Source organism: Lutra lutra, chromosome 13, assembly GCF_902655055.1.
Source record: "Lutra lutra chromosome 13, mLutLut1.2, whole genome shotgun sequence".
Lineage (NCBI taxonomy): Eukaryota > Metazoa > Chordata > Mammalia > Carnivora > Mustelidae > Lutra > Lutra lutra.
This window is the reverse complement of record NC_062290.1, coordinates 72327976-72355012: the sequence shown is the minus strand read 5'-3', so window position 1 is coordinate 72355012 and position 27037 is coordinate 72327976. Positions and strand designations below refer to the sequence as shown.

The 27037-nt window shown below is 44.9% G+C and overlaps 1 protein-coding gene across 1 annotated transcript in view; it reads right to left on the bottom strand.

Moving 5' to 3' along the window:
- PALM2AKAP2 (PALM2 and AKAP2 fusion) overlaps positions 1 to 17643 on the bottom strand; it is a 503483-nt gene extending 485840 nt beyond the window's left edge. Inside the window, exons 1-2 of the mRNA XM_047700792.1 lie at positions 17592 to 17643; positions 17363 to 17492 (exon numbers count right to left, since the gene is read on the bottom strand). Coding sequence (XP_047556748.1) covers positions 17363 to 17492; positions 17592 to 17628 — 167 coding nt within the window. The 5' untranslated portion in view covers positions 17629 to 17643. The remainder of the gene's footprint in view (positions 1 to 17362; positions 17493 to 17591) is intronic.
- Between the last annotated feature and the right edge of the window lie 9394 nt (positions 17644 to 27037).

Sequence of the window (27037 nt, the reverse complement as noted above, 5' to 3'; positions counted from 1 at the left end):
CTGGTCAAATATAAGAAGTAGATTGCATTGTGTTTGTGATTATACATCTGAAATCCATGAAGGGAATAATAAGTAGTAAATTCACACCTTAGATTTTTTTTCTTATAGTTTTACATGTGATCTATTTTGCAAAGATCCCACTATTTTCTTCATGATGCTTTGTAGACCTTCAGCGTCATAATTGTGAAGAATGCTAGGTGCAAATGCAGATTCCTAGGCCATACCTAGACCTCCTCCACCCCAATCAAAATATCTGAGGAGACAAATAATTTGCATTAAAAAAAAAAACTTTCCCCAGGTGATTCTAATGTACACTAACCTATTTGAGAACTACCTCAAGGCCTTCTCACGGGCTCTGAAATTTACCATCTTACCTTTTAAAAGACTCTAACCATCTTTTCTAGCCTTCAGACTCCTGACATCTCTCTTATCTCCTCCCCCGCTCCATCTGCTACTTCTAAGTAGGTCATGAAAGGAGAAACCGTACATATCCTTGGGTCTGACCCAGTGCAGGCAGGTCTCGATAGCACCCGAGTCCCCACAGAACATGCAGAAGTCCAAGGACGATTGGACTAAACTTAAGTATTGCAGCTTCCTGTGTTCAGACACAAGGAATATTAGTTTCTGAGTCAGGTAAGACCCTAGGAGGCACAGAGATAAAATACTTTCCATCTCTAAGAGAGGCCAGAACTGTGATTACTAAGAGGAAATGCCGTCAAGAGTGAGGAGAGCAAGGACCAACAGGGACATTTGTCACTCCCAACACCAGCAGCCATGACCATTCTCAAATGAGTAAAGTTTACTCTGTGAATGAGCGATTGACTTCATTAGTATACTACATTTTGGTGACCAAAAAGAACAGCCACCACTAGAATGTTCGAGTTCTTGGGATCGCTGCCCACTTGAAAAAGACATGTAGACCCTTTGTATTTGTCCTTAAAAATGACAAACATAGAAGAAATTGCAGAATTATAAGTTGCAGAATGTCATCTGCAAATTTTAGCAAAGTCTATAAGGGAAATGGCTGGGAACAGATTCAATGGTTTTAAGATTCTAGAGGATAAAGCATGGAATTCCCTAAAAATGCTTTGTCATGACAACTCCACTTGGAAAGGGCTCTGAAAATGTGTGGGTGTCTGATTCAGGGCCTCATAAATATGAAAGAGAAATAGTGAAACTGAGAAAAGCCAAGGTCAGAAGGATGCCCTGCAGACACAGCACTGCCCACCCCCTAATTCTAGGCCATTCTGTCCAACGTCAAGGAATCTGAGCTCTTTCCTGGTTCTACTTTAACCAGACATTTCCTCCCTTAGATTAAGATGAAAGGGGGTATGAGAGAAAAGAGATTCTTTGGAGAGAATAGAAGATAATGTTTTATGGGAAAGATGAGAAAATTAGCTGAAATACAGACATAAATTTGCCATTGGGATATCACAGTTTCTCCAAGGATAGACTTTCTCTGCTGAACCTATCCACAAGAATTTTCAAAACTCTGGAACATGCAGCACATTCTTTATAAGAGAATAGCATTGTGATTCCCTCAAGCAGGGACTACATCCTTGTGATGGGCTGATTCCAGATGTTTCTCAATGATCCCCACCCCCTGGTATTCACATGTCCTGTGTAGTCCCCTCTGCTTGAGAATGCGGGGACTATTCGAGTATAGGGGAGATGATGGACTGTCACCTGTAGGATTATTATGATATCTGTCTTGCTAACAGATTCTCCTTATTTTCTCGGCTTGCAAACTTTGATGAGTCAAGGGGCCATGTTGGAGAGGTCCACATGGCAAAGAACTTGGGGAAGCTTCCAGCCAACAGTCATGAGGAATATAAGGCACTCAGTCCAATAGTCCTCTGGGAACTGAATTTTGCCAACAACCTGAAAAGGCTTAGAAGCTGCTCCTTCCCTATGTGAGCTTTCACATGAGACCACAGCCCCAGCTGGCAACTGGATTGCAGCCTTGTGAGGAACCCTAAAACAGAGGAATCAGCTAAACTATACCCAGACTCTTGACACAGAAACTGAGTTAATAAATGTGCATCATTTTAAGCCACTAAATTTGTAGTAACTTGTTATACACCAACAGATAACTAACGTAATCCTGATCCAAGATGAGATACTGAGGGAAGAATGGCTGGTTCTCACAGTTCTAAACAAGCACTGCCCTTTCCTTTCCTAGAGTCTTTAAAAGAAGACCTACTTTTCCAAGATGGCTATGTCCAGCACATATATGACAACTTTATGGTCACAGGTCTCTGGGATATTGCCAAATGGGGAAGATCAAGCCCATGAAGATACTTACAGATTGGTTAAAATAACAACTGGTGTTGGTTTGTGTTCTAAAGAGCCCTTTAAATCTCAGAAAAGAGGATGATAATTGAGTGCCACATCCTCATTTTCAGTCAGAGGTTTTAGTCACAAGTAATTCCATGACCTGGAACCATCCACTGTCTGCAAGGAGGCTGCCATATGAAATAAGTCTCCAGTTTGCTCGAAGCCAGGACTTATTTTATTCTTTAAAATGAAATCTATATCAGTGCACACATGCATGCTCACACACATGCAAACACACACACACACACACACACACAACAGGCTGTTTTTGTGGGAGGATGGATTCATTTTAACTCATTTTTCAATTACATCATCTTTTTAAAAATACAGTGATGAATAGATTCAATTAGATGGAAACCATACTTGTGGCTGGCATATCAAAAGTGTCCTCTTTTGGTCGCCTTGTGGCTCAGTGGGTTAAAGCCTCTGCCTTAGGCTTAGGTCATGATCCCAGGGTCATGAGATGGAGCCCCCCATTGGGCTCTCTGCTCAGCGGGGAGCCTGCTTCCCCCCCCCCCCGCCTGCATCTCTGCCTACTTGTGATCTCTGCCAAATGAATAAATAAAATCCTTTTTTAAAAAAGTGCCCTCTTTCTTCCCACAGATTTCATAATATGCAATGACTAAAGGCATCAACTGCTTTTCTTTGCTGTCTCTCCAGGTCACACCTGTATGCAGCATTCTTTGTTCTCTTTTTACTCCTCAGGCCTCTCTGGACTCAGCTGACCAATGGAGTATAAGGCCTGGGTCAGCCAGGGCTTTTCCTTGTGAAATTTGTAGCCCCCATTAGAAAGTTCAGGAGTCCACAGAAGTATCTTCACCTCTGTCGTCAATGGCAAGTTAGAATGAGTTAGAGGTCCCTAAAGTTACAACTTTAAACACTGGAGCTGTTGAAAGTTTTTGAGCAAGGACTTACCACGACCAAAACTGTACTTTCAAAAGAATTGAACTCAGGGCACCTGGGTGGTTCAGTCAGTCAAGCAACCAACTCTTGGTTTCAGCTCAGATCATGATCTCAGGGTTCGGAGATCAGGCCCTACATCAGGCTCTGCACTCAGCATGGAGTATGCTGGAGATTCTTTCCCCCTCCGTCTCCCTTCCCTTCTGCCTCTCTTGAATGAATGAAATGTTTAAAAAAAAAAAAAAAAAGGAATTGAACCCAGGCAGGATCAGCTTCATGGCTATGCCAACTACACAGTCACACAGGACCCCAAGCAAAGAATTGTCCCAAGTGTGGCGTAATATACTGCTGCTGTGTTGAAAGTTTGAATAATTTTGAATAGGAGTCCATGCATTTTTATCTTGCCTGTGACCTTCACATTATATGGCTGGTCAGGACTTAGGATATGGGGTTATGGATGATTAAAATGAGGGGGAGAGTCAGAAGGCAAGGAGACCAGATCAGAAACCACAGTAACAGTTCAAGTGAGAGCTAATGAGGAAAAGAAGTGGGGTAGCCTTTCTGATCTAAATATATACTATAAGTATTTAGGGGTAATAAAGCCTTGGGTCACAGACCCAAGGATATTCTTTGAGTCCCTCAACCCCAAACTACACCGAATGATTCTTCATTAAATACCGAAGTCAGGAGGAAATCAAAAGACTACAGGAAGACTTGAAAATGGTTAAGCAGAGATATTCCATAAGATCATTCAATATTTATTGTACTCCCACTATCTGTCAAGAATAATGATGGAATTAAGAATCTACTTGCAGCAAAAGATTGACAATCTCTACCATAAATGCTCCCATGGTTAGGAGATTTTTTAAAACAACTATTAATCAGTGGTGGTCACTACTTTTGATCATTGTATAAAGTGGTAAACTGAAAGAATTTCATGGTTTGTGGGGGGAAGAGGGAAAATAGCACTCTGCTGTTATGAATGCTTGGAAGACCCATCAGTAAGCAACCGGGGTGGTAGGTGAAGATTTGGATCCAAGATGAATTTAAACCCCATGTCAAGCAATGTGCCATTTCAAAATGCAGTGCTAGCTTCTGGGATTTTAAAATCAAACCAACAAATCTCTAAGAATACAGTAGTCTTTGTGTTATGGGTCAGCTGCAATTTTTTTTTTTATTTTCTACAGGCACAATGACAGAAAATGACCAGCTGGGACTGAGCTGGAAATATAATAGAGAATGATTTAGGATCATTCCAATATATACTGGAACTAAGCAAAAGAACAGAATCCTTGCTCACATAATAATTCTGTAGCCTTTCTGTACATTACTAAAAACAACTGCAAATTTTCTTTTTTAGGACCAAATGCTTTACCAATACATTCTTACTGGTCTTCTTCTTTGGCTCTTCTGACTACTTTGAGTCAGAGATCACAGTTGTTGGCTTATATAACCTGGGACAATCTCATGGAATCCATTAGGTTGTCATTGAAGGTAAGCTGGCTAAGTAAGCTCTTGAATTTATATCACCCACTTACATCCTCTTACCGTGAAAATAGGAGGTTGGCCCGGAAGGCGATGAACAAGGCAAATACAGAGACAAGGCTGCTCTCAGACTTTTCATCTCTGCCTCAGAAGGTAAAGTGAATAGACATGGCTATTTCTGCTGTTCGTCCGCTTTATTCCTTCCCATCCTCTTCCCTTACAGGAAGAAAGTCTTCTAGACTTTGATTATCATGCATCAAAATTAAGCCTTTGGGGAATGGGTATTGGGCAAGAGAGAGGTGGTAGTCTGGTAGGTGTCTCATTCTGAGGAATGCAGAGATCCATTGTTATCTTCCCCAAAATGCAGCAATCTCAGAACTAAGGGGCACACAGTGTCCCAGGCTTGCCCAAATGGGGTAGCAGCTGGATGGAACCAAAACCCTAGGGAATAGAGGAAGGGGCCAGGGAGAAGGCAGAGGAGCAGAGGAGGAGGAAGATGTGGGGGAAACCTGAGAAGTGTTCTCTGGGCTCCACCTCAGAGTGTAATGTATGCATTCATTATGTGTGCATACATCTGGGATGATGATTGCTTCTGAGGGGGACAGTTCTCCCAGCACAGTTAGTCCTGCTTGCCTTCCTAGCTCTGCTGGGCCTCGTGACCCCCAGTGGCACAAGTTTCATAATATGAAGTCTTCTCAGCCTCTAGGTCTTTCCATATGCTGTCTCTCTCCCCTCGATTCTATTGCTCTGTGTTGATAGCCATTTAAGACTTGATTTTCTTTCTGTCTTCTCTTGGGAGCATTTCCTGACCTCTACAGAAAGTTAGGCTCTCCTGTTCTAAGTTGTTTCCGGACATCTCTAACATGTTTTAAGTAATCACCACTTGTATAATGGTCTCCTTCAACTCAGATATGAACTACCCAAAGGCAGACCGGGTCTTAATTTTGCATCCATACTAGCTAGATCACTAGCCAAGTGCTTCATAACTTATAGGTGTTTAATTAGTGTTTGGTGAATGAAAAAGTCAAGAACAAAGAACCAGCTTTTGTAAGCTACCCACTTGGAGTTGTGTGCCCAGTGTAGGCTCTTGGAGGCCTAAAGAGCTTACCTTCCATGGTATCCTGTGAAATTTGGGGTAAATGGAAACTTGTTAACCTAAGTTTTGTTAACCGAGGTCCTGTTAACCTAAGAAGAGCACACATGCTAAATACTGCCCTCTAGGGGGCCCCAAAGAAGGTCATCATGAACTGCCATGACAAATGGGAATGACATGGAATGAATTCCTCAGACTGTCCATGAAATCTGATCCATTCACAACCTAGAGTGTTAGGATTTTGTGTTGTCTTCTCTAACGATCACTCTTCTACCTGTCAACTTACAGAAAGCCAGCAAAGGGCAGAAACAATCCTTCTTCATCTGAATAAAAATATTCCTACAAGTGTCTAAAGTCAAAGTGACCCATGAGGTCAGACCCTCGTGAAAGTAACTATTTTTGCCATGGCCTCTTCTCCCGTGTGTTCTGCAATAACTTTTTGTTACTGTTGTTGTGCATTTATTTTGAATGGTTCTTGACATTTAGAATCACTTGCAGAAAGGGTGCCAGTCTTCAAAATAGGTGTATTTCCTCTTAATCTAATGGGTATGAGTTGGAATTATCATTCTACCCAAAAGAGGCATATGGTAATAATAGAAACAATTTTTATTTCTAAATATTTTTCATATTTCAGAATATTTTCATATATAGTATCTCACTGATAAACTCACCAATGATCTTACAAAGGTAGCCAGACCAGAGGCTATAACTACCATGTTAAGATAAAGGAATCTGGACTTAGAAGAAGGGTAAGTGACCTATCCAAAAGTACAAAGCCGTAAGTGTCAGATTTAGCCTCAGGATTCCAAAACCCTAATAAAACTTTACATTTACATTTAAAATATAAATGGTGAGGTTTCCAGATAAGATTTGAATATAGCACAGGGATCTAACACACTGTTCCAACACTTTCAGGTTCCCTATACAGGCCCATGGTGGGGTTGTACTTCAGTGCCCCTTGAAGTGAGGTGTGTGTGACCAAGTGACTCATTTTGAAAGGTTGAAATCTTCGGGTCTAGTGCAGAAGTTGTAACACTTCTTCCCTCTGCCACACCAACCAGCACCACATAGGTGGGGCTGCTCCGTCAGCCTGGGTCCCAGAGTAAAGACAATGAGGAGCAGAGCCCCCAGGTGACCCACAGTGAACCCAGGCCAAGAATAAACCTTTGTTTTATTGAGGTATATTGTTATCACAGCACAACCTGACTTACCCTGCTTAATCCACAACACCCACAGACTTACACTGAAGGGCCCTCATTGAAATGACCAGAGAACCATAAAAACAGGGGGAAATGGCATCTCTCTAGGAGCAGAGGAAGAGTACCATCCATTAAGCCATGGGGTTTGAGGGATTTCAACAAAATGAGTTTAAGGAAGGATAACAAATTAACAAATAAATAATATCTTAGAAAATTTTACTTCTTCACGCTAAATAGGGACGTGGTGAGGAGTCTTCCTGACACACATACACACACACACAACAATGCTCTCCAAGTTTATATTGGTTTTGGAGAAGGAAGTGCCTTAATAGTTGTTGGTGGGGCATGCTGTGACAAGCACTAGCATTGTTCTAGAACATACTGCTCTGCTCTCCCCATAGTAATGGGATATATGCATACATAAACAGCAAATTAGAGCTCACCTCCCAGGTGGAGGTGGTGGTGTGTGGTGACCCGGAAACTGTGTGCTGAATCTGATGGGAGCCTTGAGTGATGGGCACGCTGACCCACCTGTTCCCCAACCAGCGTTCATATGGCCCCTCTATGGAAGATTCCGTCTCCTGAAGCCAAACTTTTGAAGCATGAAAGCATAAACATGTCTGGTGTATTTCCGTTGTCTTTTAAATCACAGAAAATAAAAATAGGAAGAGCATTACATGAAATGTTATTCACATTTTGGGTAAAAACGAGGTCAGAGTGAAATGGAGCACATTCAGACTGACAGGGTGTGCCCACCCCACGGGGAGTAGAAGAGGGACAGGTGGTGGAGAGTATCAGGTCACGGAAAGGGCAAACAACCCAGAAGGCAACCCTGCTTCCCCCATTTAGCAGCTGACTTGTCTTAGCTAAGATTCTCGTTAAAGCTCAGACTCTCGATCAACGAGGATAATAAGTAACACCTACAACTGAGCATTGCTGTGAAGGTAAAACAAAATCATGTGTGCACAGAAGTGCTTTGTAAATTGTGAAGTTCTGGGGCAAGTGGTAATTGTCTTTGGGCAGTTCTGAGCACTGTAAAGTCTTTTCTTAAATAGCTTAAAGCTGCCTCCTCTATCTATGTCTCCCAGCTCAGTTCCTGATAGTTAGTTGACATATGTTGGAAGGAAGGAGGAAAGAATGAGGAGGAAAGGAGGGAGAGAGGGACGAAAGAACCCTCATTTTGTCCATTTGGGTCATACAGAATTTGTCTAATTCCTCTCCAGGTAAACATTTGCTTAAAAATGTGTTCCCCACTTTCTTACAAGAAATGATAAAAGGGAGTTTACAAGGGTGACTAAAACACAACACAAGGGCACAAATTTTGAGTGGTGTAGAAGTAAGAACAATAACAAGGAGAGGGACAGGAACGAGCGTGGGGGAGGAGAGGCCCTCAGCCTGGCTCCCTAGGGAACTACCAGTTGTTCTATGCTTTGCCTTCTGCACAAGAAACACCGTCACAGACAGGATTCCAACATCCATGAGGCAAAAAACAGACCCAGCATTCAAGGGAAGTATAGATTTTTTTTTTTTTTCAGTAGGGAAGATGAGAATCTTCCCAAGAGGACACTGTGGAAGGAAAGCAGGATATCCTCAGCATTGCTTTCCCACAGAATAAGAAGCTTGCTAGGGCTCAGTCCAGGGGATGCTAATATAGGCTGAAGACAGAAAATCCAGAAGCAATTCACTAATCCAAACTGTATGCCACCAGGAGAGTGCCATCCACCTTCCTGGGTCTCTTTGAGCCAGTGTGACTCGAAGGTATATGGCAGATTATCTGGAGGGAATGATCATTAGCACCTCCCTTAAGCAGTGGTCCCCAAACGGCATTCAAGTCCCCACAAATGCTTAGTTCTGCCAAAGGGCATAAAAAACATATCACAGTAAATGATACCAAACACAATACTGTGTGACCAAGAACTCTTGGCCCAACTCTAGGGGAGAGGATGAAATAGTGAAGACACATCTCGACTTGTTTATCAAAGATAAAATCAAACCCACGCAATAGAGTTCCCGGTTGTACAAGAGAGACTGCCTGAGGAGTCCCTCGGGGGCTGATGGGGTTAAGGGCACCTAGTCCAACTTTAATTCTGCCTCGGAGTTTTAGCCACAGTATAGAGACAAAGATACACAGCTAATATCAGGAAAATGCCAAGAGAAGTGTGCTGGAAGCAGATTATTTATAAGCATATGTCATGGTAAAATGTTTTCTCGGAAAAGGCGATTACAGGTTTCTTACCTTTTCAGAAGAGTCACACAGAAGGCCTCTGAAGGGCACCCAACAGGACCTTGCACCCAGGTTTTTCACGATGTGTCTGGCATCCCACCCGGACGGGCTGCCCCTCTCTCGCCCATGCTCCCTGCTTGTATCAAGGCAAGCGCTATGGGCCAAGGACAGGCATTTCCATGATTTCCTGATCGGAGATAAACCTGAAGCTTGTAAAGATCAGGTCAGCTGTCACTAAATGGGGATCACGAGCGAGAGAGCAAAAGAGAAGCCTCAAGACGCCGGGCTAGAGGGAGGAATGAGATCATGAAACTGACAGGGGAGGAACAGGGAGCACCATCTCTCAAAGAAGTCACAGTGAGGGGAAGAGAGTAACAGTAAAAACAAGGACTAATAATTTACTGAGCATGTGTTCTACGGCAGACACTGAGCTAATGCCCCTTCCTGCGTGACTTCCATTATTGGCAAAGTTAACTCTAGAAGTAGATACTCTCTTTTTTTTTTTAATTTCTTTTCAGAGTAACTGTATTCATTGTTTTTGCACCACACCTAGTGCTCCATGCAATACGTGCCCTCCTTAATGCCTCTTTTTCTCTCCACTTCATCTAGGCTTGGGTGGAGGATGAGAGATGCTAAAGAATGCTTTTGACAGCTGGGTGAGGGGTGCGGGAAGGCAGATGGACTGGCAGGGCTGTGACACCCCTTTAGGGAGCATGAAAGCCCCCAGCAGGAAGCCACAAGAAAGTCTCCAACAGAGGATTTATAAGAGAAGCTTTTCAGAGAGTTGACATTCGCTTCTCCAGGTAAACTGCATTTAGGTTCTGGAGTGTTTTGAATATCATTTATTCTCTAGTCTATGTATTCTTGATAAAGATGATATCATCCCTAGAGGAGCAAATCTGTGCTGGGTCAAAATTCATGTCCACCTGGAACCTCGGAAAACGTCCTTTCCTGGAAAGAGGGTCTTTGCCGATATAATTCGGGAAGGCATGAGATCATGCTGGATGGGATCACTCTCCAATGAGAGTGTCCTGGTACAAGGTAGAAAAAGACGGACAGAAACACAGAGAGGAGAAGGCCAAGTGTGAGGACAGTCACTGCAGTTAGGCAGCCACAGGCCAAGGAACGGTTGGGGCCACTGGAACCAGAGGCCGTAGAGAAGAGTTCCAGAAGCACTAGAACCTTCCGGAGGAGCACCACCCTGCCAACACTTTGATTTTGGACTTTGAGTCTCCAGATCTGTACGAGAATCAATTGGTGTTGTTTTAAGCCACCAAGTTTATGACAGTTTGTTATGGCAATCCTAGGAAATTATTATAGGGGGTGCAAATATATTACTCTTTTCATGTATAAAACACAGATAAGTCTACAGTAAGTACATAAACACATATGTGATATTAAATGCTCATGGGAGGTGGAGAGTAGGGAAAAATGTCTGAAAATCTCCTTATTGGACCATAATAAATAAAGGGTGACAAACCTTGCTCTAGAATGTGAAGATCTTGAGGGTGGCTGGAGGGGGAAGGCACAGGGAGATTTGGTCAGAGGCTACTTTCTACAGCTGCTAATGTCATTCCTCTTGTTCTTGGCATTTAAACTCACTATTCTCAATTGCTTCTTCTTCCATTCTGGCCCAGATGCAATTATTACAACTTCTAGAAAGTCTGTTCTATCTATTTGAAATGGGATTTGTCCCCAAATGAAGCAGAGGCATCCCCTGCCATGTCTCTAGGTGACATGTTCTCTGTTGTCACAGGAGTTAGGAAGCTATGTTGATATTCTGGACTGTGCATTTTTTTTTCCTCTGGAATTTCCAGCTTTATCTCACAACTTTGATGCTTTACAGAAAGATTAAAGGGAGTTGGTTATTTCTCCATTAGACTTGCTTTTTCCCTGACATTTCTAGTATGGCTAACAGGAAATTGTATATGGTTGTTTGTTATACTGACCTTCGATGAGAGCCATGGAATTAGATCACAGTCCTAGAAAGACTATTCAGTGAACTGCCTGTTCTGCCTGATATGGGTCTCAGAAAGAGAGAGAGAGAGACAGAGTCTGGGATGGCTGGGGGTATTTGATGGCTGGGCTAGCTCCAACTGTGCCCAGGGTCATGACAGAACCATGTGGTTGTCAATGCAAAATGGAGATCTCTAGAGACTTCCCGAAAGATAAGTAACCTGAGTATTTGATGTGTTTAAGTTCCTAAATTCTTCAGAGTGAAACACAGGGAATGCGACCATGTTGGGCCAACAGATTCTGAGAGCAGGCATTACCCACCCACTTCTACTGCAGGAGAATCTTGAGGACCGTGGCTCCTTGGGAATGTTATGTTTTGCACAAAACCGCCTCTGGGTGTGTGCAGTGCGAGTTACAGGATGTTAAGTAGGACTTCTCCTCTCATTGAAGTTTCAGCTGAGGACAATAGGACAAGACTGAGGTTTCAGCTGAGGACAACTGGACACGTCACTCTCATAGGATGGGCTAGAAAATGGGACGGAGGGTGTTCCATCCTTCACTCTTCACATTGGGACAGGCTTGAGGATCTGTCACAGACATCGGGCCATTTTTTTTAGAAACAGACTTGGTGTGCTGTGGCATTTCTCCTCCCTTCCCCCTGGGAAATAGGAAGTGTGAAGTTGTTTTCACCTTAAGCCACATAAGGTTCCTGACCTGAGGCAACTTTCATGTCTCAGAAAGCCCGATAGGTATACCCTAGTGACAGAGACTGGTTCGAGAGCCTGGAGTCCTGGAGTCTGGAGCTGTCACACACCTGACGCTGTCAACGTATGAAAGGCCAGCTGGCCAGAGGGACCGCTGGTGATAAAGAGGGCTTCACTGAAATTGGCTTCCACTTGAAGTCTGTGGAGGGCCCAAAGATGCCTGTTTCTAACATGTGTTTCCCACATGTTAGATCTGGATCCCTCAGAAGGAAAAAAGGCTCAGTCGTCTGGAGGAACAAAGGACAAGTCATCAGGAGGGACAGTCCCCCCCCCCCACCCCGCCGCCAACCCCAGAAAGGGTGTGGAGGGATCCACTAAGAGTCAGGGACTATCAAGAAAAGTGCCATGTCAAGAAACAGAAGGGCTCCCTCCAGGAAGGAGCCTGTAGAGAACCCATCATCTGTCGGCTGGCCCCACCCAGAGGGCACCGATGTGGATGACGGCTTGAGCACTCAAGGCAGGCAGTTTCTGCCTCTTCCCTCCCTTCCTTTCTGGCCCTAACCATGGAGAAGCCACAGCAACAGAGACAAGGACAAAGAACACAAGGGTGAGGAATAGTAAAGATTCCAACCACACCCCCCTACCCCCCACTGCTAGTCTCCTGCCTGACAGAGGTCCACACTGTGGGAGAGAGGCTTTAAACTGGATGAAAGACTGAAGTTTCTATTCAACAGGACTGGAGTTAACTAATGGCATGGCTGGAAAATTAGACAATGTGTTAACACCTGAGGATTATGGAAAAGCTGGGGAAACTGCCCAAAGTTTCATCCAGGACAGAGAAAGACAAGGCAACAGAAAGGTTTAAAGAAAAGCTAAAGCCCTATTTCTTCAATAAGCGGGTCACCTGATGCTTTTGAGAACAAAACTGCTTCTAAAAGCTTTATCAGATGAAGCTAGCCCATAAAATGTATCCACAAATATTGCATGAATTAACCTCCTTTTGTTATATAGGCGATACTATTCAGCTGCCTCAATAGTTCTAGGACAAAGGCAGAATTTTAGTAAATAAAAAATGTTGTTTATATGTGACTTCATAATTGATGCCCATTATGGGGTAGACACTGTAAATGACTCAGAAATCCTAAACAAGGGCGCCTGGGTATCTCAGTGGGTTAAGCCGCTGCCTTCGGCTCAGGTCATGATTTCAGAGTCCTGAGATCGAGTCCCACATCAGGCTCTCTGCTAAGCAGAGAGCCTGCTTCCATCTCTCTCTGCCTGCCTCTCTGCCTACTTGTGATTACTCTCTGTCAAATAATAAATAAAATCTTAAAAAAGAAGAAGAAGAAATCCTAAGCGAACTCAGCATGCAAACACATTTAACATGCCCACAATTACTGATGCTTTATTTCTTAATCCCAGGAGGCATCGAGGCCTTTACATCTGATTTACATCTGTGTGCTGTTTCTTGGAGATATCCAAGAATATTTGGGAGCGGCCCCTATTTCCCTTTTATCCCTGAAATTATTTTCATAACCACACTCCTCCTCTGACCTGGGAGGATCTGCTGTTCTCCTCCGGACATGACCACCTTCTGGAAAGCTCTGGCCCAGCTGGTTCTGATCTCCACCCTCCCTGAAACATCCTAGTCTTAGGAGCAGGTGAGTGCCGGGAACGCTACAAAGGCACAGGGTATGATGGACAACAAAAGGCAAACTTTTCGGCCTTTAGTGACCATCTTGTTCTGCTACATACCCTTATGCCATCTTATTGTCCCCTGGTCAAAGAGTGCTTTCCATCCCGATTCCATCCTCAAGTAGCTCTTTTGGAATTACAGTTTTGGTAGAGAATATCTGTGACTTAAGAGTCCAAACGCCTCTGTGTTATAAGTAAATTTAAGCTGCATTGGTCACCCAAGACTCTCAAATTCATTGTCTTGTTCACATCAAAAAGTTCTGGGTGTAGGGATGAACTATTTCCCCATAACCTTGCTGCCAAGTTTCTATGAAAGCAGGTCTCAGACTAAATTCTGCCACAGGTACAGACATGGATTAAACAACCTTTTACTAGTAGCAGACACTAAAACGTCATACAATCCCTTTTGGTTTATAGGTGCTCTGACCCCACCTTGCAAGGAACATTAGCCAGAGGCAGACACCACAACATTCCAGAGGCAGGATTCTGCTGTCCCTACTGTCCACAGAAAGCTACCAGAATCATCCCACTCTGGCTCAACCCAGGACGACTTAGGGACCAAACTTCAAGGGCTATCCCCAAAAGGACAGGCTCTAGGACTTGCTAGGGTGGCAATTGTCTCTCAAATATTATAGCTAATTTCTATATCTCGAGAATATTTAATTTTACTAAGAAAAGCTGATCTCTAACATCTGTTATGCAGATTAGCAAGACATAAAATTCATCTAGGAATACCCATTTCTGACATTCTTTATTTTAACTAATAGAGCCTCCAGTGGGTTAAAGCCTCTGCCTTCGGCTCAGGTCATGATCCCAGGGTCCTGGGATCGAGCTCTGTATCGGGGGGGGGGGGGGGGGGGGTGTCTCTGCTCAGCAGGGAGCCAGCTTCCCTCTCTCTCTGTCTCTGCCTGCCTCTCTGCCTACTTGAGACCTCTGTCTGTCAAATAAATAAGTAAATAAATCTTTAATTAATAGAGCCTCTGGTGCTTATTGAAATAGAGCAGCTTAAATGCTATGGCAGCTGCCTTTGGGGTATGGACTTTCAGATTAAATGTTAGCGGACCAGCCCCGGAGTGGGAATTGTTGTTGAGGGCCACTGACAGCCATTAGAAAGTAGCTCAGATTCATTCTCTCTCTCTCTCTCTCTCTTTCTCTCCCACCACCCCAAACACATCCCTGCTGAAGTTATTTCAAGCAAATTATAGACATCATAACAACATACAAGTAGAAAAGATCATCTGCCCAAAGTAACTCTTTTGGTATTGCTATAATTGGCATTCCTAACATGAAGCAGAAAAGTCCTTTTGATAATATAAAAGTAATGAGATGTGCTGGTTTTATTCTTACAAACTCCACCTTTTACTTTTTAAGTTGGGAACACGAAACCATGAATTAAGTTAAAATCAACCACAATCCTATATAGAATTTATGTTAACTTTTAGTCTTTTTCTACAGGCTCACACAATTTAGACATGCTTTTTCTTTTATAAAATTGGGTAGTCCTGAAGATAATACTGTAGCATTTGAATTTGCCATTAAGTGTTTTTTCAAAAACTCGAATTCAGATGCTACATATGATTTTCTATCATAGCTACACCATAATTGGATAAACTAATCCTCTATATTGGTGATTATTTTAGGCTGTTGCTGATCTTTCGGCACTCCAACAGCTGTCCTACCTCTCAGCAGGACACAGGCGGTACACTTGCATTGGGAAACTCAAGGAGAGTTTGACCAAGGTAATATTTACCCCAGAAGAAGTACTATTTACAAAGTTAAGGGGAGGATTTAAGAAAAGCAACTGCAGATTGTGCACTGCTTGGTGGCTGGAAAGGCCAGGGAGCTGGTACCCTCCCTGGGCCTGATGGAGAATGAGAGCACGCCGGAAAGTGGAGAGAGCATGTGGAGAGAGTTATGTGTGTAGCCTGCATTAGGGGGAGACAACCAAGCCACCATGACCCGCAGGGATAAAATCAGGTCTCCAGCCTGTGCCTCCCATTGGCCAAACCCAGCCAGAAGCCAGAGGGCAAAAAAGCCCTCTGCCAGAGCACACACGATCTGAGCAGGATAAGGGATGGAGAGTGAGTGAATCAGGAAAGACAAATGTGCCACAACTATGAGAAATACTTTTTGTTTTCCAGCACAAACTCCTCTAAAACTTTCATACTTAAAGAAAGAAAAGTATATGATAGATAACTTCAGTATTAAGACATACTATCGATGAGCACAGTGAGGGGGGGGGGGACGTTCTCGTCAAGGCAGGTTTAAAGGAGTCGGCGGCCTGACCTGCTGATGAAGAAAGCTACAAGGGAATTCTGCTGCAGGACTGAGAGAGCCCGGTCACCGTGGGGCTGGCAGGAGGGAGGGAGGACTGGAGCTCAGCAGGGACTCCTACGTGTCTGGGTGGATCAATGGGGTGAAACTCTGTTTCAAGAGGCTTCTTGTAACAGTTGCCATTTTTCTAATCCAAACTTACCTGCCAGGCCCTGTGATAAGTGCCTTGCACCCATTATCTCATTTAACGCCCCAAGACTCAGAGTGAATATTATTTTCTCATGTGTTTACAGAAGCTCAGAGAAGTCTGGTGATGTGGCTAAGGTCACATGCCTGCTAAGTAGCAGAGCCAGGATTTGGAGCTCAATCTACCAGAGCCCAACACCAGTCCACTTAGCCAGCCCGATAGCTGCCATCACCTACCACTATCTATCCCACCCAGAACTGCTTTAGGAAGGAATGAACAGTGGAAACCTGGGGAGCAAAGACTGAGCCTCTCCAGGGAACATCTGCCAAGAATGAATGGAACAGGTAAACCATCTGAGGGTACTGCCCGGGCTATGGGATCCTTTAAAAATAATGACAACAGGGGCACCCGGGTAGCTCAGTTAAGTGTCCAGCTCTCGGTTTCAGCTCAGGTCGTGATCTCAGGAGCGTGAGATCCAGCCCCATGTCAGGCTCCATGCTTAGCTCAGAGTCTGCTTGGGATTCTCTCTCCTTCTCCCTCTGTCCACCCCCCGCTCATGCTCTCTAAATAAATAAATAAATAAATAAAATCTAAAAAATAAATAAAAATAATAGGAATACACATGGGTCACTTTTGGAGGTTGCTAGGATATCAACTCATTAGGATATCAACACACGAGAGGCAACTAGCCAAATCCAGAAAATAGGAATTTCTGCAGGAGAAATGACCATATTTCTTCCACAGATGAATAGCATGGCTAAGGTGTGGGGGGTGGTGGGGGAGGGGTACGGGATTGCTATAGATCAAAAAAGATTTAAGGGAGTGACTACTACCAATTTTTCCAATGTATGGCCTTTTGTAACCATTACTTTCCCTACCAAAAAAAAAAAAAAAAAAAAAATTCTCTTTTTCAAGATGACCACCTTGAAGCAGGACTCAACATTTCATCTCAGTCTATGGCCCCAATATTTTCCACAATCAAGAATGAGCAACAGAAACAGATTTTTTGATGTGGTAGAGGGAGGATCTCACGCCCCAGGAATCCCCATCCAACACAAGCCTTCTCCCAAGCATCTTTCCCCCTGGCTGCCCTGTAATCCGTCTTCATCTTTCTCCTGGAAACCCAGAACGCTAGCGGTTATTTTCCCAAAGATGACTTTGACTTCAGCAAACAGAACAGTGTTCAACCACAACCATTCAGTGTGGAAATTATAAATAATGTTTTTCTTTTATAATTTTTCCCATCACACAAGCTCATGCCTTCAGTTCCTCAGACTACAACACGAACAACATACAGTCGTCTCCACTTACGTGTGAAGGATATGTTCCAAGACCCCCGTTGGAGGCCTGAAACAGCAGACGGCACTCCACATGCTCATGTTTCTTCCTCTAGGTCCATGCCATGATGTAAAGTAGGCACAGTGAAGATGAACAACAATAACTAATAACAAAATAGAACAATTGTAACAATATACTGTAATAAAAGTTATGTGAGTGTGCTCTCTCTCTCTCTCAAAATATTCTATTTTACTTTACTCACCCTCCTCAGACGATATGAGATGGTAAGATGCCCTCATGGTGAGTGAGACAAGGGAGCGGACCATGCAGGTGTTGTGACGTCATGGGACACGCGGCTGCTGTTGACAGGCTGATGATTCGCCAGAAGGAGGAGTCTTCTGGCTTCTTCCTTACGGTGGTCAACAGGGTCGCTGAAACTGCTGAAAGCCAAACCACAGATAGGGGGAATACTCCTGTAATTTCAAGTTTTCTCACTTTCCTAGACAAACATTTGAATGGACTCCAGTTTAGTTATATATACCTTCGTGCATCGAACACAAAATGACATGTCGATCATGGCCTGAGATTTTAAATATAGGAAAGGACCCTAATCTCTGTCATTCTAATATTTTTACTCCTACGGATGTGGCTTTGGACACCAAAAACTTTTATAGGGATCACTTTTCACCTGTTACTTATGCCGAGATGCCTGGCAATAGAAATTCTTTTTCACACATGCTTTCCCTCTAATCCCATTGTTTCCCTCTCCTTATACTCATGGTGTTGTTTTCACACTGCAGGGCTGACATCTATAAGTTCTGCCAATTAAATATCATTCTAACAGATTAGTGTATCACTTTGATCTGTCAACATTTTGGGCACCCCAATTCTATTACCCAGCAATTTCGATATTCCTAACTCCTTTTAATGTCATATCTGAAAATTTGAGGCCCGTGTCAGCTAGGAATTGCTAAGTAAGGCAGAACTGAGGGCAGAGCACGTCATTTGCCCCAGAAACCTCTCTCCAAGTTAACTTGTCTCCATTAATCAGAATTCTTGGTGAGTTCTATAGATCATCGTATTATTTTCTGTTCCCAAGCAGGATAGTTGAATGTTCTTCAACTTTTCCAAGGATCATATCATATTCCTGTTCTATAATTTCTGTAATCTACCTTCCTCCTGTTCTGAAAATCAGGGACTGTGCAAGGTGTGCAGGTGATACATTACTTAGACAGACCCTATACCTGGTAGATATTGTAGATTTGAGTCTTGAATATTATCCAAATTTTTATGGCAGAAGGCCACGAAGTGTCTTATTCTCTAAAAATTGTATTACAATAATTTTTCGACAGATGGAAGGAAAGTATGTTGAGCAAGAGGTGCCTTTTGCCACATCACACAAAGGCTTCATATGGTCCAGTGGTGGCTTTGCTGAATATTATATTAACTCACACTATAACTGAATGTTTGTGTCCCCCAAAATTCTATGTTAAAAACTACTCCCCAGTGGGAGGGTGTTTGGAGGTGAGGCCTTTGGGAGGTGCTTGGGTCATGAGGGTGGAGTCCTCATGAATGGGAATAGTGCCCTTGCAAAGGAGACCCCAGGGAGTGCCCAAGCCCCTTCTGCCACCGGAGGACACGGGGAGAAGGCCATCTGTGAAGAAGGAAGCAATTCCTCATCAGACATCAAACCTGCCGGCCCCTTAATCTTGGATTCCTTCCTCAGAACTGTGAGAAATAAGTGGTCTCTGTTTATAAGACACCCAGTCTACGGTATGTTGTTACAGTTAAAAAAGGACTAAGACAACTCCCCTCTGATCTGGACAGCCCCAATTTTCCATAATTTCTCATAGATGGCTGACAACAACTTTGTATGGGTTTAGCCCTTTGATCTCCAGAATATGCTTCATCTGGGCACATAGTTTCCACTATTTCCTTAACCACATCTGATTGCAGTTCCCTTTCACACCGTTCTACCCTTTCCAGTTTGAAGACCATACCCTTGAGAGAGAGAGAATGGAAGAAAAGATTGGAATCATTCTCCCCTCTTTGTCCACAGCCTGGGGCCAAGCTGTGACCAGGTCGCTCTCTCCATTATGCCCACTAGGATCCCTTCCTCCCAAGCTTCCTGTCCCCACCTTCCTCCCAAGTGTGCTCCATTGTCCAGGGCGTCCTCTCTGATCCCACTGCACTGATAACTGCCATTGATTTCGTTTCTGTTCTCCCACCTGTCTTCCTGCTACTTGTTCTCATCAACTTAATGTGGTTATCAAGCTTCCTCCCTTCTTGAATCAAAGATCTCTTTTATTGGGTCCACTTCCCTTTCTCCACAACACCTAAGCATACATTTTTTTCTGAGTCAGCTTTCCATTCTGAAAAACCTGCTGTTCCGTCCATTGGGTCTGGTCCCCAGCGGGCCTGCGACTTGCCTAGTGAAGCCACCTTCTTCCTGTCACTGTGAAAGCCTCCCCTGAGGCAAAGCTGTCATTACACCCCGCAGATGATGTGCCCTGAGGAACCCACCATTCCTCTCTTCTCAATCTAAAATTCTCATTGATTTTTCTCCAGAGAGACAATAAAGCAATTTTCTACCATAAGATCATGAATGCCTTTGTTGTTGTTGTTGTTATTAAAGTTGCCTTCAATATGTCATTTTCTTGGAGAAATGTTTTCTCTTCAGGCTCCCTCTTTCTAGTTTTGCTGTTCATACGTTCCAGGCGTCCCCTCTGTCAAGAATGCCTTTGTTTTTCATTAACACTCTGACCTTCGTGCATGCCTGCTTTCATTCCACAGATATGTATCGAGGGTCTACTACTGAGACCACGAGTCCCATCTCAAATATAACTAGAGCTCTGTGTGACTCTATTTGGTGCATGGAATTGTAATCAAATAAACTATAGTTTGAAAAACAAAGGTAATTAAAAACAATTTGAGTCATTACCAGTGGCAGGCAGAAGACCACATTCTTAGTTCCCAGAAAAACACTGTAGCATTCCCTTTGCATCTCTCTCCCATTCTCTGTCTCATTCACTGCTGCCAGAACTCTCCGACACTCTGGGTCACCATGAAACACTGACCTGTCATAAAAGCATCTCCCCCTTCTCCCCACCTCAGCTACAACATGTAGAAATGCAAGATAAAACACACAAGTCTCTCAAAATAAGAACTTTTTCAATACATATATGAATTAGAAAGCAAGAAAGAAAATCCACTGATGCAGTGAAGGAGAGAGAGAAGCATAGCTCAACCCAGGGGCAAACACCAAAGCTATGTGGTTCACAGAAAGATGATAATTGGACCTGACCTCTAGTGGTTTGGGAGGCTCAGGGACAAGTGGCAAAGCCACCTGTTCTTGCAAAATATAGAATAGAGCCCATACACCATGCCCTAAGCTAGGAAGGGTTGCCTGGGGCGTCAGATGAAGGCCAGAAAATGCTACACGCTGACCTGGAGAAAGGGTCTGTTCTACATCTCAGGCCACTCTCTTCCTGCCCGTCTATCTAGACTTGGACTTACTCCGACACATATTCTAAGCCCCAAGCACACCCTGAGGCCTCCAGCCACGTCCAGCTTCCCTTCCTGGGAAATCCCACATTCTACCGTCTAGGACTAGGCTCTGGACGGTGAACATAACCCATGGTGTTCAAAAGAAAAATGAGGGGTGCCTGGGTGGCTCAGTGGATTAAGGCCTCTGCCTTCAGCTCAGGTCATGATCTCAGGGTCCTGGGATGGAGCCCCGCATCAGGCTCTCTTCTCAGCAGGGAGCCTGCTTCCTCCTCTCTCTCTGTCTGCCTCTCTGCCTACTTGTGATCTCTGTCTGTCAAATAAATAAATAAAATCTTAAAAAAAAAAAAAGAAAAGAAAAATGAAATGAAAATGAAAATAAGATGTGGTTTCTGCCTCCTGACAGGACCTTGACCGCTATGTATTAGCAATGCCATTATAAGGAACCCCGAGCATCCCCTCTGAGTGAGGTCTTCTTGACAGTCCCAAGGGCAAGGCCAGGTGAATGAACAGCAAGTCCCACATTTCATGTAGCCTGGGCTTCCTTGTAGACTGAGAAATCTACAGATCCGGACAACTTCTGCATTCTTGGATGAACTTTCCTCGTAACGGAAACATCAGGATTAGCTAAGTCAAGGGCCAGAAATGGTTTTTAACGCGGGAGGAGATCTCTCTTGCTCCCAACACAGTGCATGAGCTCCTGTGGCCAGATTCTTTAACTGTGATTTTTGGCTTTGCCAGGCTAACCTACTGCTTTTGCTAGATTCTTTTCGAGATAGCCCCGTCTGTTCTGGGAGCTCCTTCTCAGCTAACAGGAGAAACACAGTGAAAGTTTTCACTGAGAACACAAGTGACCAGACATATTTGACCATGCAGATGTTGGGACAAGAATTTACTAAGCTGCTACAACGTCTGCGGGTCAGAGGGCTTGGGGAGTAGTTTGTACTTTGTGCCAGGAAACTCAAATACCTCGTATATTCTCTCTTTTATGATGAAAAGTGCAGACACCTGATGGAGACAAGTCTACAGTGAAACTGTCACTCTCTGCCATCTCGGCCCTTCTCATCCCTGTGGTCATGGGACTCCACAGCCAAGGCTCCAGGCCATCCTGGAGTGCCACCAGCCCATCCCCTATGTGCTGGCATTGGCCTTGGGGCGAGCTTGGGGCTGAGCAAGTCCAGCATATATTTTCTCTGTAGTTTTAACGGGAACTAAAAATTAGACAAAAGGCAGAGTAGGGTATACAGTGGGGAGGACTCCTCCTCCCTAGAGCTTGCCAGAAGTGAAGACATCAGGCATACCCTTAGGGGACTTGCCTTGGACATCAGCATCACACTGGGGACATTCACAGCCACAGCAAGGGTGAGGAGCCACCTTCTGAAGTCTCAAGGGAGAGGGATCAGGAGACGCCTCTGAAGTCAGGAGAGAAGTTCACGGCAGGTTGAGAAGTAGCAAAAGAACTGATAGTTCAAAGAGCTCACATGAGACCCACCCTGGGGCACCAGAGGAAGCCTCACCAACCTCTGCCTGAAGGCCAAGGTGTCCGATTTTACAAGACACAAGAGGAGTCCTCAAAGAGGACTGTGGGAGGAGAAAAGACAGGGCGTCTAGGGAATGAAGTATGATCTTCATAGGGAAGCTGTACCCCCTTAGGCCAAGTGCTCTGCGGCAAGCGAGAAAATGCAAAAGGAATCGGGATTCCCTATTCCTGCCTTATCTCTGTGGCCCTCCCCATCATCCAGCTTTGGGCATTGACCTGAGCTCTTGCAGGCAGACAAGCAATCAGATCGCCATCAGAGTCCAATGTTCAACCTAAGTCTAGGGAATGCAGGCAATGAGTGGGCTTCTCAGAGGCATTGCATGGATTATTAAGCAGAGAGAACTGCCCAGCCAACACCTCTTCAGCCTAAGAGAAACATGGGGCTGATTCCCCAGGTTCATTACCCACTCGACCCTCCTCCCACAGCCCCCAGCATTCTAGAGACATGACAGAGAACCCTTGCAAGGCACACGGGTCACTCCCACTTCAAGCCCTGGGTGTGTCCTCTTCGGTACTCCTATTCCTGTCAAAAAATTGGATAAGCCAAGGTTCAATCAATGTTTATTCCAGTATATGCTGCGGGGAAAAGCCAAGATCTCATCAGAGTCCAAACCACCCCTGCCTGCCAGGACAGTGTGCAAAAATGCAGGAAAGCCAGCCCTTCTCGGAAACCTCGGTAATGACTATGGGAACCTGTGGGATGCCGGGAGCCCGGGAAGACAGCTTAATTAAGTGCAACCTCTGACAGTTCTGATTGGGAAATTGAGGACACAGTAACAGGGTACCAGTCAGGCACCAATCGGCTCCTTTTGTTAGGAGGAGGGGAGGGTCTCTTCTTTTGCCTACAACAAACAGGAGAGCTATAATTACCCAGTGTCAGACTGCAGCTGGGCAGGCTATTTTGGATTTCATTTTTTCCTGAAGAGTTTTACAACCAAAAAGATGAAGTGCCTCCCCCACTTGAATGGTGGTTGTATTTAAGGGACTCAAGGTCCTCTAACACTCTATAGTCCTAATTCCCCTTCTCATGGTAAAGAGGGGTTCCAAGCCAAAATCTGGTGGTTTGCACTGCACGGAGCTATAGAAGCCTTGGGGATCAGTTTCCTAGGGCTGCCATGGCAAAGCACAACGACTGGGTGGCTTAAACAACAGAAAGCTATTGCCCACAGTTCTGAAGGCTTAGAAATCCAAGGTGAAGGTTTTGGCAGGGTTGGTTCCTTCTGAGGGCTCTAAGGAAGGATCTTCTCCATGCCTCTCGTCTAGCTCATGGGGGCTTGCTGGCAATCTCTGGCATTCCTTGGTCTGTAGGTGCAGCAGCCTGATCTCTGCCTTTTTCACCTGGCATTCCCCCTAAATGTGTGTGTCTATCTCTGTGTCCAAATTTCTCTTTTATAAGGGTACAGTCCTATTGGATGAAAGCCCACCCTGATGACTCACCCTAACCTGACCACCTGCAAAGATCCTATTTCCAACGAAGGTACACTCACAGGTACTGGGAGATAGGACTTCAGCATCTTCTAAGGGGAAAAGATTCAACCCATGCCACTTTGGTTCCAGTGAAAACTCACGAGGATGCCCCCTAAGGAGGGAAGGAGGGAATTCTTCTCTAAGTGACACAAGCGTGCTGAGTTCTCGCCGCTCCCTCAGAACCACCCTCTTCCTGCAGACTCTAGAAGTCTCTGCAGGGTGTAATAACTCTCCCCAGTTTTAGAGCAATTCAACTGAGAGGAGACTGCAGGGTTTTTTTCCTTTTGCGTGTTTGTTTTTAATGATCACGTGTCAAAGATTTATTTAATCATGAATGTGAGAACCATGAGGTGTTACAACCAGATCAAAGGAGCATTCAAAGAACACAGAGAGGGGTGCAATCCCGAACACAGAAATGAATTTACAAACAAACGCAAACCTAGTCAATACCCCCAGTGCAATAACTAAGTGCATCTCCAGTGAACAAAATTCATTTGCATTTCTATGGGCAAGAATCATTTGCATTACTATCAGTTTTCTACAAATGACAGAGTTACCAAAAAAGCTGCAAAGCAATGAGAGATGCAGATAACCAGGAAGGGTGCGCTAGACAAGACACCCAGTAGTCTTTCACATTTTTTCCTGACAGGATGTATGCCTCCCAGGTGCTAGGGCCACCTGCTTAAATGTCATCAATCATCTAAGGCATTTACATCCATGGGCGGGCGGGGGGGGGGGGGGGTCGGTGTCTGCTGATAGGAAGGAAGTGTCCTTCGGGAACCTTTAGGATGGCCCCTTCCCTCCACCTCACCCATTGCTGCTCCCAAGGCGCTGAAGGCAGGGAAATGAGTTTCCCAGTGGTTACAGGGCTTCCTCAGCTCCTCCTGGGAGACCAGGCTTTCTGGAATTCGGCACCAAGCTTTCCCATCCCATCCTTTGCCTCTTGCCCTCACTACCAAGTCTTCATTCCCTGCCTCTGGCCCCACCAATCTTTCTCTCCTGTTCCAGTATACACTTCAGGGCTCAACTCAGCCCTGGCCAAGCATTCCACTCAGGCCACTTTCCTGAACTGGGAAGTCCATCATTCCTTTTTTTTTTTTTTTTTTTTTAAGATTTTATTTATTTATTTATTTATTTATTTATTTATTTATTTTTATTTGACAGATAGAGATCACAAATAGGCAGAGAGGCAGGCAGAGAGAGAGGAGGAAGCAGGCTCCCTGCCGAGCAGAGAGCCCGATGCGGGGCTCGATCCCAGGACCCCGAGATCACGACCTGAGCCGAAGGGAGAGGCTTAACTCACTGAGCCACCCAGGCGCCCCGAAGTCCATCATTCTTAAGATCAACCTTGTTCCGTCCTCTCTGGTGTGCTTCCCAACCACTTTGAGACTTTGAGCTAAAACTCTGAGACCAGAGACGTAAATTTTTCTAGTTCACGTAGTGGCTGAGTGACCTAAGGAACATCATTTCCCTAAGCTCCAATTTCCGCCATCCCAAATCTCGGCACTTCTGTGTGTATAAATGAATATAGCAAATGCTATGTGGTCTTCTGTTCAGACGCCCTCCAGGATCTAGAACTGGGGCACCCATTCCCCCAGCTCACAGCACAGCCTCTCCCTGGAAACTGCCCCACGCCAAAGGAAGCTGCCTCACCCAAGGATATGACCTTCCCCCACCTTCCCCCAAAACCCCAGTCCTGCCAAGAGCAGCCCACTTGCAACTCAGTCCAGGCAGGGATGCAAAACCTCAGCCCTCTTGCCTCAATCTGGAACATCTCCAAAGGGCCACCTCAATTTCAATGCTCCCTGTGGGATCAGCTAGGGTCTCCTGCAACCAAATCACAGTTCAACGTCTCCTTCTGCCCAGTCCTGCCTCCCTTACAGGCGCGTTCCCAAGAGACTACCCAATAAATGTCTAGCATGAAAGCCTCAGAGTCTCAGCATGTGTTGCCTTGGGAACACAATCCTGCAACAATGAGAGAAAGCCGAGCATATGACAGGGGCTCCAATATGCCACTAGCAAGCTACATGACCTACATCCGAGTGACTCCCCTCGTCACAAACACGCAGTTCCACGCTGACGCAGGAATGAGTAGAAAGGCGGGCCAGCTGGGTAACCTGGCTAAGAAGTGGAGCGGGGGTGGGGGGGTGGCGGTGCTTGTTTTCTGCCAGGCCCAGTGGAAATTCCACATAGTGGGGGTGAGAGTGGGGCCAGGTAAGCCGGCCTGAGACTGTTTCCCTTCCACATCCTGCCAGCCTGCCGACACTGATATCCCTGGGAAAGGCTGACATTTTAGAGTTATATTCTCCTCAGGTTGGCGTTGTCCTCGGCCAGGCCCCCTCCACCTCAGATAAGGGCTGGGAGCTTGTCAGGCAGCCACACAGCAGCCGCTTCATGGGGGATGAAGTTTCAGTCACTTTGGGGGTCACTACTTTTCGTTCGGCTGTGCCCAGAAGCAGAAATAACTGTCCCACTCTCAGTCCCTTGAGGAGGGTAGAGTATGGTCACTGAAACTCACATTTCTCATTCCTGCTGGAGACTGAGGGGGACCTCGAGGACCACAGAGCCCATAAACACAGATGGAACTATACCACACACACATACACACACTCACACACACCATCATCTGACTGCCATTCTTGTTACTCCATTCCCAATGCACACACACACACAGTTCAAGTTCATGTAGGTAGGCTGGATATTTGTGAAACTTTGGACAAGGAAAATGTTCTGAGGCTCAGTTTTTTCATCTCTAAAATGGGGATGAGTTTTCATGTGAAAAATAAACTCCAAAAATCTCCCTGGCTGACCACGGTCAGCGGAGTTCTAAAGGGGTGTCACAGAGTGGTGGCTATCCTCCAAGATGTGATTCAAAAGTCAGATTCCTTCTGGCTTATAGTTCCAGCATCACCATGCTTGTCTTCATGAGATAGAAGAGGAGAAAAGAACATTGAGGGTCCGAGGTATGGGAGGAGAGTAGAGGCCAGGCCTGGGAGTAACACACGACATCTTCACTAACAAACCTTTAACCAAAACTCTACCGTATCACCATCCCTAACTGCAAAGGAATCTGGGAAATAGAGTTTAGCGGTGCACCCACAAGGGGAAGCCAGCCAGTCCCTGCCCCAGGATGATACCCTTACAGGATTATTAACAAAATAAGCGTTTCAGGTGCACAGTGAGGGTTCAGTAGATAT